This window comes from Vulpes vulpes, chromosome 10, assembly GCF_048418805.1.
Source record: "Vulpes vulpes isolate BD-2025 chromosome 10, VulVul3, whole genome shotgun sequence".
Taxonomy (NCBI): Eukaryota; Metazoa; Chordata; class Mammalia; order Carnivora; family Canidae; genus Vulpes; species Vulpes vulpes.
In genome coordinates, this window is record NC_132789.1 from 36,486,192 (window position 1) to 36,498,994 (window position 12,803).

The window sequence follows — 12,803 nt, forward strand, 5'->3', positions numbered from 1 at the left end:
TGTTGGTTTTATAGCATAATACTGATGTCTACCCTAAATAGATCAAGTAGACTTATGCTTTATGGAATAGTGCTGGAATAGGGCTTATTTCTCCTGGGGTCCATACCCATACAGTAACAGTCATCATCAAGTTTTAAGTAGTAATACTGACTGCAGATGAATATATATAGCATTTGTCCAGGAGAAATGACACAGATGCTTTGAAAAAGTTTTCTATAAAGTAATGCTGTTCAAAATAATTAGTTCTGAAAAAGTGTGATAGTGAATACATGGTAGGGCCAGTCTCATGAGTACTGCAGAAAAAAATGATTTAATTAAATTCCTATGTGTTAAAACATTTAATAGTTTGCATAATATGGAATTTTGTCAAAAGGTGAAATATCTGCTCATATAAACTTCAATTAAACTGTGACTGTACATCCCTAATTCAATGATCAGAACTTCTCAGCCAATGATCTCACACATATGCAGTTACCTCATATAAACTGAAACAACTCGTTAGTGATGAGCCAGTGACAAAGAGGTGGGAGATTACGCAATGGAGTACTTAGTACTGACACCTGTTAGGTGGCCTGCTGTGGATGGACTGGCTCATGCCACAGTCCACTGATCCCCAAGGGGCCTGTTTGGGCTCTCCATACATTACCGGAAACTCATGGCACATAGGCAAGAGCGCTCCTGCAGCCATAATTTCATGCCAGGAAATGTTGACTCATGGCATAAGTGGCATAAATGTGTTTAACTACCAAACACTAAAAAATGTGCAAGTCAGTCTGGGAATAAATAGCAAGAAGCTGAAAAATGTATAAGCTTAAAAAAAAAAAAAAAAAACAACTGACAAGAGTTCCTTGCATCCACAGAAATCCATCTCTTTGGTTTCACTTTGCTCTGATGTTATTCAACACTCCCTATGGTACGACTACTTGTGGTAGTCCCTGGCATTGAATCAGTCCTTCGGAAACATGCCTGTCCAGAACTATTTGCATAAGTGAAGCAGAGAACACGAAAGAGAGAAACTCGGAAAAGAGAGTAAGAAAAGCAAAAAAGTAGGACAGCATGTGGCCACGAAGAGAGGTAGTCAAGAAAAGAAAGCAAGGGAGGGGGGATGGAGTAACGGGGTGATAGGCATTCAGGAAGGCACGTGATGTCATGAGCACTGGGTGTTATGTAAGACTGATGAATCACTGCCCTCTACCCTGAAACCAACAATGCATTATATGTTAAATAATTGAATTTAAATAAAATTTTAAAAAATAAATAAAATAATGTTAAAAAAGAAAAGAAAACAAGGGGACAGGGAAACATGAGCTCAGATACTAGGAAGTGGCCCCACCTTCTCTTCCTCCCAGTTTAGTAATATCTCCTGAGAACTTGCCTTGTACTAGCGTCTGTGGTAAATGTTTTCTACTGTGTTGCCCCATTTCATTCCAACCACAGCCTTATGAGGTAGGTTCAGTTGTTACCATTCACGGATGGGCCTTGGGACCTGGAGTGCCAGTCTGGCCTGTCAGAGGCCCACTGAGAGCTGGCCTTTGAACCTAAACCTGTCTGATGCCAGAGTCCAAGATCATACTCACATTATTAGAACTCCAGAAATTATAGAGCACAAATATGGGAGAAAAAAAATCACAGGGCTAGGGGCCAAATGATCAACAGAGTGCAATTTTACTGTGGTCATAAACTAGCAGGCAATACCCGGGGCATACTTTAACTCTTAAACACAACGGTTATTTTTTCAAAGTACTTAAACTGGAAGGCTGTATGTGTAAGTCTGTACCATTTAAGAAAAGTGTCAGAATCAGCCATCTATTTTATTAAAAAGATTTAAGTCCAAGTGACTTTGTTCCTAAAACATTGAATTAAAGCTCAAATTCCAAGGGCCTGATCCAACCAATGGTTGGCCAAGGAAGACACGCCGGGCTCTGAAAGAGGTGCACCATCTTGTTGGAATAAGGGTGTAGCTTATCAAGGTGACCGACTACTTTGAAGAGGACAATCCTTTGGGTTTGTAATTTTGGCATGTTTATACAATCACTGCCTTCTAGTTCCAACCTACACAAAACAAGATAATGAGGGCGATATAATAGAAAATGCATAAGAATGAAAAAAAATTGAAAATATCAATTATCACTTGACCTTCCAGGGCTGACCTAGGCACAATCACACACCCGAAATTAATCTCACGGAGGGGAAGAGTGTAAGTACGAGGTGGTCTCAGGCTCTTTGGTGTGTGCACTTGCTCCCCCACCAAACACCAACCACTAAGGAAAATTCTGGCCATAAGCCGTTGTACATTTCTTCTTTTCTCCTGTAATTCCTTCTACTCCTGGGGAGGACTGTGCCAACTGAGGTAACGAAGAAGCCAAAATGGGGGAAAAAAGATAGATCAGAAGTGAAGAATGTGAAGAGGAGGCTGAAGGGAGGACAGATGGGAGGAAATAAACCACAGGGCTGCTGGTCAGAGAAATTTCAGTGGGGAATTGAGAGGTAAGGACTGCACAGGGAAGGTGTGGGAGCTTCCAGAAGCAGGAGGTATAGAGAGTGAGAAGATAGACTTCCAAAAGTACCGGCAAAGATGACAAATTTTGGATATTCTTCAAAGTTTCAGAGAAGGTACTTGTAAAGCCTGGAGTTCCAAGCCTACCTTGGAGATATGGCTTCGGTTTCAGATGACCGCAAAAAAGTGAGAATTGCAATTGGGCGAATCAGAGGAATTCTTTCGGTTTCCCGTGCATATGAAAGTTATGTTTATACTACACCGTAGCCAATTGAGTGTGCAATAGCATTACGTCTTCAAAAACATACATGCCTTAATTTAAAAATATTTTTATTGCTACAAAGTGTTCACCATTGTCTAAGCTTTCAGCTAGGCATAACCACTGAGCACAGATCACCGTCATCAATATAATAACAATGAAAAAGCTGGAAATAATGTGAGAATTACCAAAATATGACCCAGACACATGAAGTGAGCACATTCTGTTGGTAAAAAAAATGGTGCTGATAGATTTGCTCCACTGAGGGTTGCCAGAAATCTTGTGTAAAAAAAAAAAACAACAACAAAAAAAACAAAACCCACAATATCTTATGACATGCAATAAAGCCAAGTGCAATAAAATAAGATATGCCTGTATTTTAATTTCTTTTGGTTGTGGAATTGTTTCCTTGACTGCAACACAAGACGGGGCTGTGAAGGGCTCTTAAATTGCACAGGATATAGGAGTATAACATTTATAGCAGGTACTCTTGATGCTGGACTCATGGGAAGACTTTAGGTTGTTTATAAATCCTCATAATTGTATGCAATTTTTGTGATTGCATGTACATGCATATTTTGAAATGATGAGAACTTTCATGCTCATAGCTACTATCAGATTTTCTTCTAAAAGATTTATTTATTTGAAAGAGAGAAAGAGAGGAAGCGAGCAAGGACATGAGCCAAGAGGGAGGGAGGATCAGAGAAAATCTCAAGTAGACTAAGGGCAGAGTTTGGAGCCCAACTTGAGGCTCGAACTCACAACCCTGAGATCATGACCTGAGCTGAAATCAAGAGTCTGATGCTTAACTGTCCATGCCACCCAGGCGCCCCAGCTTCTATCAGATTCTTAGAGTTCATGATTTTTTTCCCTTACAAAATACGAACAGACTGCCTCTCAGGGCAAAAGACTAAGTAAAAACAAACACAAAAAAACACACAAAAAAAACCCTGTAACTACAGAAGACGCTTGATTCCTCTTAGTGCTGCAAAGCATAAGAGGTGAGTCCGGATCCATTTATCTTGCCAGAGATACTGATGTATCTTAAACTCCTCTCCTGATTTCCTTGGTATTTGAAAATACATTCAGTTATTTTCTTTTTGCTCGTTGCTCTGTTTTTGTTTTAAAGAGATTAATCCATGAGTGTGCTACACAAAGTGGAGGAGGGGGCCGCTGGCATTTTCGGGGACTGAAGAAAGGTGGGGAAAATTAAACTCACAAGTGAATCAGGCATTGACTATAGTTTGAGGAAGGCATCACGGTATGACCCTGAACAGGGGAAAAGCACAGTGAATAGCAGCGAGAGTGTTAGGGTTGTTGAACTGATCGCCTGTCCCGTCGAGGGTCACAGAAAGGCATCTCTGCATCCGTTACTCTCCTACGGGTTACAGAAACCGTAATGCAACGCATCACAGCTTAGACATCGAGTTACATGAACTGCATAAACCTGTAAATGATGGAGGGCAAAGAGCACCGAAGGGAGGACTGGGGACCATGAAAACCTGCCATCGCTTTGCTAAGTTTGCATCCACCTCCTCAAGCGTTTTATTCAAACCCAAATGGGAGGCACAGAGCCGCCTTCCTCCTTCATCTTCTTCTTTTCTCCCAGCAGAGCCGCGCCCACAAGTGGCACCATCATCTTAAGACCAAAAAATTCAGCTGAGTGCCTCGGGAGAAGGCCATCTGCAAATCTTAGCCCCTGCGGTCCCGTGAGCAGGGTCGTGGGCGTACCGCTGGCATTCATTAGATGCGCACAGCAAGCGAGCAAATGAGCAATAACGGACATCTGTCTCCCCTCTCCCGTCACCGTGGGTAAGTGACATTATAGGCAGCCCAGGCACAGCAGAGCAGCAGCGGGGAACCAGAAGTGGCCCCCACCGCTAATACCCCCTGACCCCTTCCAGATAGTGGCCACTTGCTGAGAGGGGCATCCACGGGGGTGATGCTCTCTCCGGAGGTTTGATGAGGATAGCGGGAGATATGCCTCTAAAGGAACTCACGAGGAAGTCAGGGGGAAAGAGGGTGTGGTCGACGGAAGTCATGCTCCCCTCACCCCCGACCCAAGATGTCCACACCCTAATCCCCAGCACCAGCCAGGGCTGCGTCGCAGGCAGAATGAAAGGTGCAGCTGGAATAAACATTGTTCATCACTTGAACCCAAGATCGGGAGTTTTTCCTGGAATATCCAGGCAGGAATCACAAGGTCCTCAAAGGGAGAGTAGTGGCAAAAGCAATGGCCAGAGTGATGCATGATGGGATCTGACCAACTACCGCTAACTCTGAACGTGGAGGAAGGGCCTCAAGCCAAGGAATGTGGGCAACTCCTAAAAAACATAAAAGGCGGGAACATGGGTCATCCTCTAGAGACTGCAGAAAGAAATACAGCCTGCCCACCCTTCGATTTTAGACCGTCATGAACTTCTGATCTCCAGAGCCATAAGATGAGACATTTACGTTGTTTTGAGCTAATGAGCTTGTGGTGGCTTGTGGTGGCTTGTTGCAGCAGCCACATCATACAGCGGGTCAGTGATGAGCAGGGAGGGACTGGCAGGCGGGACACCTGATTTTTGTCATTACTAGCCGGGGACCTCAGGGGATTTATGTCATGGCTTTGAGGCCTCAGTTTTCTCATCGCTAGAGTGGGTTAAAGCTAGCCCCGTTAGCAGGCTTTCGATGTCCAGAGATCACACGTTTGAAGGCCCAGCTCCTAGCCTGCCACAGTATGGGTGCTCATGATTGCTCGCTCTCTCCCTCTTCTCCCCTCCCCTTCACAGCCATTGGGTGCCAGGGTGCAGTGCAGGGATCCCAGAAGAAGAGAGAAAGGGGGAAAATAAAATGAATGGAAACAAAGAATCAATCCCTAAGGGATCTAGCATGGGGAATCCAAGCCACCTATTGCTTCCGGGGGTGGGGGACGTGAGGATTTCATAAAATGAGGGTTTGAAGGGCTCTATCATCTGTTCATCAGAAAGGGGGAAGAAAACAAAAGGGGATGGAATATGAAGACTAAGAGACGTTTGGGGTGGAAGAGGAGAGGGGAAGGAGGAAAAGAAAGGAACATAGTGTGGGACCCAGGCTGGAAGAAAGTATGGGTGGGATTTCCCCAGTATGGGGACTGCACCTCTGCTCAGAAATGAAGGGAAGTTCAAAACCAGGTGGTTGATCCTCTTTCATTTTTGTTCCTGTTCCTACACAATCCTTCCCTTCAGTCTATGCATGTAGTAGACCATATTCATGGACATGCACCCATGTCCATATCCGTGGATGCACTCCCATGACCGCATTCATGGACACCACTATGAGCTTGTTAAAGCTAGAGCACGTGTTCTGGGCTGGCAAGGCAAGAGGCGGCATGCATTTATGTCCAATTTCAAAGGTCACTATGGATCTTTGAAAAGCACTGGAGAAATGTTCTCTTGGGAACAATAACTGAAAACTAGTTAAATCCTATTATGTCTCTGGACCTGTCATTCATTATTCCTTTTTCTGAGGTGATGTGGGAGATTATTTATCATCTATCTATCTATCTATCTATCTATCTATCTATCATCTATTTCTCTATCATCTATATCTATCATCTATCATCTATCCCTCTATCATCTATCATCTATCATCTATTTCTCTATCATCTATATCTATCATCTATCTATCATCTCTCTATCATCTATCCCTCTATCATCTATCATCTATCTATCTATCTATCATCTATCATCTTTCTATCATCTATCAATCTATATCTATCATCTGTCTCTCTATCATCTATCATCTCTCTATCATCTATCATCTATCATCTCTCTATCATCTATCTCTATCATCTCTCTATCATCTATCTCTCTATCATCTCCCTATCATCTATCTATCATCTCTCTATCATTTATCATCTATCATCTATCATCTCTCATCTATCACCTATCTATCATCTATCTATATCTATCATCTGTCTATCATCTCTCTATCATCTATCTCTATCATCTCTCTATCATCTATCTCTCTATCATCTCCCTATCATCTATCTATCATCTCTCTATCATTTATCATCTATCATCTATCATCTCTCATCTATCACCTATCTATCATCTATCTATATCTATCATCTGTCTATCATCTCTCTATCATCTATCTCTATCATCTCTCTATCATCTATCTCTCTATCATCTCCCTATCATCTATCTATCATCTCTCTATCATTTATCATCTATCATCTCTCATCTATCACCTATCTATCATCTATCTATATCTATCATCTGTCTATCATCTCTCTATCATCTATCTCTATCATCTCTCTATCATCTATCTATCTATCTATCTATCTATCTATCTATCTATCAATCATCTATCTGACCTATCATCTATCTATCTGACATCACCATCCCCTATCTCCCAGTGTAGGCAAGATGTCTGGCAAAGATGACAGTGTTCTGCTCTGTAGAATGATGCTCAAGGTACTTTAGGAGGAGTATGAATACTGAAAAAAATGCAAACTTCTAAGTTTTAATGAAACAACTTACTCCCTTTTAGACTTTGCAGCTGACGTAGACTTTGTGACAACAGAGCTGTAAATGCACTGGGTTAATTTCAAGAGAGAACATCCAAACTGTAATAAAAATCATGGCTAGGGTTTGGATGTACTTTGTGTTCAAATATTTTTTATTAAATTTTGTGATATTGCACAACTTTGAATAGGTCATTTTGTGGTTAGAGCACAAATCTATTTCTATTAACACATTAAATTTGAAGAAATAAGACCCATCTTTTCAGTTTATTAACTTACTTTGCGGAAGTCACAAGAAGAAACTCACAAACTGTTGTTTCTTTTAAAGGAATATTTATAAATTGCAAAATGACTTGCTGCGTAATACATCTAGCTTCAAATCATATCGACAAGATGATTTCCCCGTCTTCTTTTTCAAGCCAACCTAAAATTGAGTTAAGTAGCGCTTAAGGACATTAGCTATGAGATTTTTCAATGCTTTTTAAAGGAAAAAGTGAAGTCTTCCTAAGTGACCATGATACGTTCAAGTAAATATTTTCCCCAAAGGTTCACTGTATAATTGAACTTGAGAAGACGCGGGTAAACACACAGACATGCCGCAGTATTTTAGGAAATAATTTGCCATTTCCTCTGATTTTAGGAAGCCCTGTAAAATATACAAAATCTGCTGCAATTTCTCACAATACCATTTTTTTAAAAGGCTTCCCAAGTTGGGTAACCGGCTGTGCCGATACTTTGGTCAACCAACGGGCTTGGAAATCTTGGGAAAAAATAGACAGGTCACCGCTGATTTTCTCCTTCTGCCCTTTGCTCCTCTGGCCCCAGATGGCTTTATGGCGAAGTTTACAGATCAAAAGACTTTTTCTACAAATACCCACAAACTTCTGCTGGAATATGCAGAGAGTTTCAGAAAAGTCAACATTTACTTAGTGTAAAGAGCTCAAAGTCTGAGCTAGGAGAGCAATCAGCAGGTTTATCTAACCCAGAAAAACAGCTCAAGTAGCTGAATTATACACATATTCATCTTTGTCTCCCAAGGAGCTTTGCCAGCGGCAGTCAAAACCAAAGTGGGAACTTAATAAAAATGAAAATTGTGGTAGCAAAATATACTTACAAGGTTACTTTGACATATTGCAAAAAAATTTGGGAGGTTCCGGTGGTTTCTATATAACCACAGCACTGATTTAGGAAAAAATCCTAGAGAAACAGCTGCATTTTGATATATAACCTGCCTTGCCTGCATAGGAAACCCCAGATTTTCAGGGTGTAGACGCCTTGCGATGCTTTGAACACAACCCTGGGGAGAACGTTGCACGCATCTCTCATTGAGAAATAATGGGCTAAGACAACCTGAGGACGTGTATGGTTGCACCTGAGGCAACCGAAGAGTCGTTCCCGGGACCACATTGCTCGTTTCTTTTGCTACGAAGTGGCGGAGATGAGAGAGAGGAGTCAGGCCCGCTCACCTGGTCAGCGCTGACGGAGGAGACTGTGCCCTCGCCCCCGGATTCCCCGATTACCTGTGAATGTCTCCACCTCTGGCATTTGGTGGCCGCTGGTCGAGGCAGGCCTGGCAAAACAGTTTCCAGCTGCTGGAGGATGAGCTCCTGCACGTCCTCGGTGCTGTGCTCCATGTGCGTGACCCCAAATGGGACGGTGGTGTGGACCACGAGGGAAGGCCCGACGTCGGGCGACTCTGGTGTGAAAGGAACACAAAGACACCTCTTGAAGGGAAGCACCTGCCAGCGTTTCAAACCTGGTTTGAATGAATCACAATAATCAGGCAATAAATCCATAGGGAAAACAGTCTCGTCCTCGGTCGCCAGCTTAGGCCGTCTCCGACATTCAAAACCAAGAGGACGACAGAGTCCCGAGGTGTTTTAGAGGAGACCCTTGCAGATCTTGCTAAAGAACTGGAGGAAGGAAAAAAAAAAAAAAAAAGAACTGGAGGAAGGGGGAAGAGCAACGATCAGATTTATCGGTGTGTCCAGCTTCTCTCATCCACTGAACTGTACGCTCTCCGGGGCCGGGGCTGCGTCTCGTACGTGGCACAGGCTGTCCTCACGGTCTGAGAACAAAGGAGTCGCTCAGCAAACACTTACTCATTTTACGTTAAATGGACCACATACCATTCTGTTGCAGTTCTATTAATGCCAGAATCAAAGAACTTCACCACTTTCAAAAACAAAAACAAAAACAAAAAAAGCAAGCCCCTCTTTAAAAATAGGCTTGACTTCATAATTTCTTTATCTTTGAAGCAGCGTTAAGAGTAAAACCTCACCTATAACGAGAACTATTTCCCATTTTGATTTGCCACTGATTTTTTTTTTTTTTTTTTGCTATATTTTCAGTTTCAAAAATGCCCGTCAGCTTTGTGTCTTTCACACTTTCACGGAATATAGAAAATCGGGTCAAGTTTTAAGTTGAAAGCAAAGTGATCAAGGCATTAAAAAGATACAGTCTTGGGATGCTTAGGTGGCTCCGTGGCTGAGCATTTGCCTTCGGCCCAGGGCGTGACCCCGGGGTCCTGGGATCATGTCTCACATCGGGGTCCCCGCAGGGAGCCTGCTTCTCCCTCTGCCTGTGTCTCTGCCTCTCTCTCTGGGTCTCTCATGAATAAATAAATAAAATCTTTAAAAAAAAAAATCTTAAGAGGAAAAAAAAAAACCATCAGCCGTCTTGTCTCAGGGAGCATTACTTCTGTTAACCAGGCAATAGATTCAGGCAGGCTTGCTCCCAACAAGGGGGTGTCAACATCAAACAGCTTCCCAGACACACAGAAAGCCAGTGGGTCGACTGTGGAGCACAGGGGTTGGGGTTCTGAGCTCACTGATGGGGGGCGGGCCTCCAAGGACGGCGAACGCCAGCCCTGTGCTGAGAACCTCAAGGTTGCACTGATCCAGCCATTTGTCCTGGGCGGGGAACGGGGGGCGGCAGGGGGGGCTCATAAAATGCCTAAGAGCAGCCATGGGGCCTTGCCAGGTCTCTCCCACTTACATTAGCCATCCCCTCCAAGAAGAACAATAAAAAAGGAAATTTAGGGCCCCAAGTGAAACCGTTCTTGTATAACAATGAGTGAACAACCTGGCTACTTGTTTTTATTGGAATCAGACACTTTGCAGAATTTCGACGAATCGCTGTAACCTGCAACAATGGGTTTGGAGGGAAAGCTCCCTCCACCCTCAAATTAAAGGGTATCTTTCGAAGCCGAAGTCCCAGTGGCATGTCACTACGGCTTGGAAGTGGAGCACGTTCCAAGCCACGGGCGTATTAAGAGCACTCGGGGCGGCGAGTCACCGGCTTCACTATTCTTGGTCACCGGGAAGGCAGCAGCCACGTCAGCTTGCTGCTTCTCGTTACTCGGTTACACAAGCCCGGCACTCGGCGTCGGGCACATTAAGTGTGAGCTCGCACGAGCCCACAACCACTTCCGCGCCCGGGTAGCAGGAAGGCAGCTGCTTGAGCAGACCTGACGGCCCCGTGGCCCCCAAGACCTCGCCCCTCTGGCCTCCCCTTCCTGCGTCAGCTAATGAGGAGCAGCAGTGCTTGCCCCACACGCTGTCGCCAGGGCTGACTGGGCCGGGACACACAAACACCGCTCTCTGTGAAGTGCCACACGACTGGGATGCGCCCGCGGGTCCCCATTCTGACCTCTGTGCCAGAGCAACAGGAGCTTCAGAAAGAAGCTGTGTCTCTCTCTGTGTCTCTCATGAGTAAATAAGTAAAATCTTCAAAACCCCCCAACTCTATACCCATGAAATACTGACCCCTCGCTCCCCCTGCCCCAGCCTGTCAACCACTGTTGTACTTTCCCCTCTGATCTCAGACATTCCATGGAATGCGGCGATGTCTGTCCTTTCATGACCGGCTTCTCTCAGCCAGCACGACGTAAGACTTGCTCGCATGGCAGCAGGTGTCTGACTCTCCCTCCTCTTTAGGGCCGCATAGTATTCCAGCGTCGGGATGCAGCAGGCCCTGGGGCGCCGTCCAGCCGGCCCTTTATGCCTCCCTCCAGCACCCGGCTGTGGTGAATAATGCTGCAATGAGCTCGGTGCACACAGATCTATTTGAGGCCTTGCTTTCAGTTCTTTTGGGAGTACGCCCAGAAGGGGAATGGCTGGACCATATGGTGATGCTATGTTTAAGCATTTGAGGAATCACCGTATTGATTTCCCACCGCGGCTGCGCTGCTTCCTTGTCCCCACCAGCGAGGCATGAAGGTTCTAATTTCTCTGCATCCCCATCAAAGCTTGTCATCCTCTTTGTTACAATCGCCATTAGTTTATGGTTTTGAGTGGGGTCAAGGCGCTGACAGTCGGTAACAGCGGCAGGAGCCCCACTATTAGCAGTGGGGCAGCATTTCCGACCACAGTGGGCAGAACCCCGAGCCTGAGAAGGCTCCCGACTGACACACTGACAAAGCTGCGTCCTGCCACAGTCTGTCCTGAAACAAGGATATTAGCTGCCTCAGATCCATGGTGGCAGCAGCCACAAAAATAAGCACTAACGCGTTACAGAGGCTTAAAGACATGATGCTACTTATAATAAAATATATTTGTTTAAAGATTTTATTTATTTATTTATTTATTTATTTATTTATTTATTTATTTTTGACAGAAGGAATGAACAAGGGAGGGAGGGGCAAATGGGGCAAAGGGAGAGGGAGAGAGAGAGAGAGAGAGAGAGAGAGAGCATCCCAAGCAGGCTCCACGCCCAGCACAGAGCGATGCAGGGCTCAATCTCACGACCCCGAGATCGTGAGCTGAGCTGAAATCATGAAATCAGATGCTTAACTGACTGAGCCTCCCAGGAGCCCAAATAAAATACATTTTTAAAAAGATTTTATTTATTTATTTCAGAGAGAGAGAATGAGGACGAGCAAGGGGAGGGGCAGAGGGAGACGCACACGCCTTGCTGAGTAGGGAGCCCAACGTGGGACTCGATTCCGTGACCCTGAGATCATGACCTGAGCCAAAGGCAGATGCTTCACTCCTGGAGCCCCCCAGGCGCCTCTGCTGAATTAAATTTTAATCAGTCCATTCAAACAATTTTATCAGTTGGGTGGTTCTAATCTAATCTAATCTAATCTAATCTAATCTAATCTAAATGCTTATGTATTTAGTCCGCTTGATCAATTACTGAAAGAAATGGATTAAAAATCTGTCCTTGAATATGGTAAAACTTCCAATTTCTCCTTTTAGTTCCGACAATGTTTGCTTGACATTGAAGCAATGTCACCGGTGTCTGGCTGTTCCCTGATACCTTTTTAACAACACGCTGTGAACATCCTTTACATTTGGAAATGCCTTACGGTTTATTTTCTGTTTTTCATTCGTTCCACTTTTCCAACATTTGTTTCTTTTTAAAATTAAAAAAAAATTTTTTTTGCTTTCTTTTTTGTTTAAACCACTTTTACCCCTTATTTCATTTTTCCTCTTTACTAGTTTGGAAGTTATATACTTGGTTTCTGTTTTTGGCAATTACCCGTAGACTGAAGCATCCAAATTAAAGTCAATCTTAATCTTCTCCAGAATAATATGAGAACTTTTGAAGAC

The 12,803-nt window shown here is 43.9% G+C and overlaps 1 protein-coding gene across 3 annotated transcripts in view; it reads right to left on the reverse strand.

Moving 5' to 3' along the window:
* RNLS (renalase, FAD dependent amine oxidase) overlaps window positions 1–12,803 on the reverse strand; it is a 239,623-nt gene that overhangs the window by 18,250 nt on the left and 208,570 nt on the right. For all 3 annotated transcript variants that reach the window (XM_072723584.1, XM_072723586.1, XM_072723587.1), the window contains exon 6: window positions 8,769–8,944. In XM_072723584.1, coding sequence (XP_072579685.1) covers window positions 8,769–8,944 — 176 coding nt within the window. The remainder of the gene's footprint in view (window positions 1–8,768; window positions 8,945–12,803) is intronic.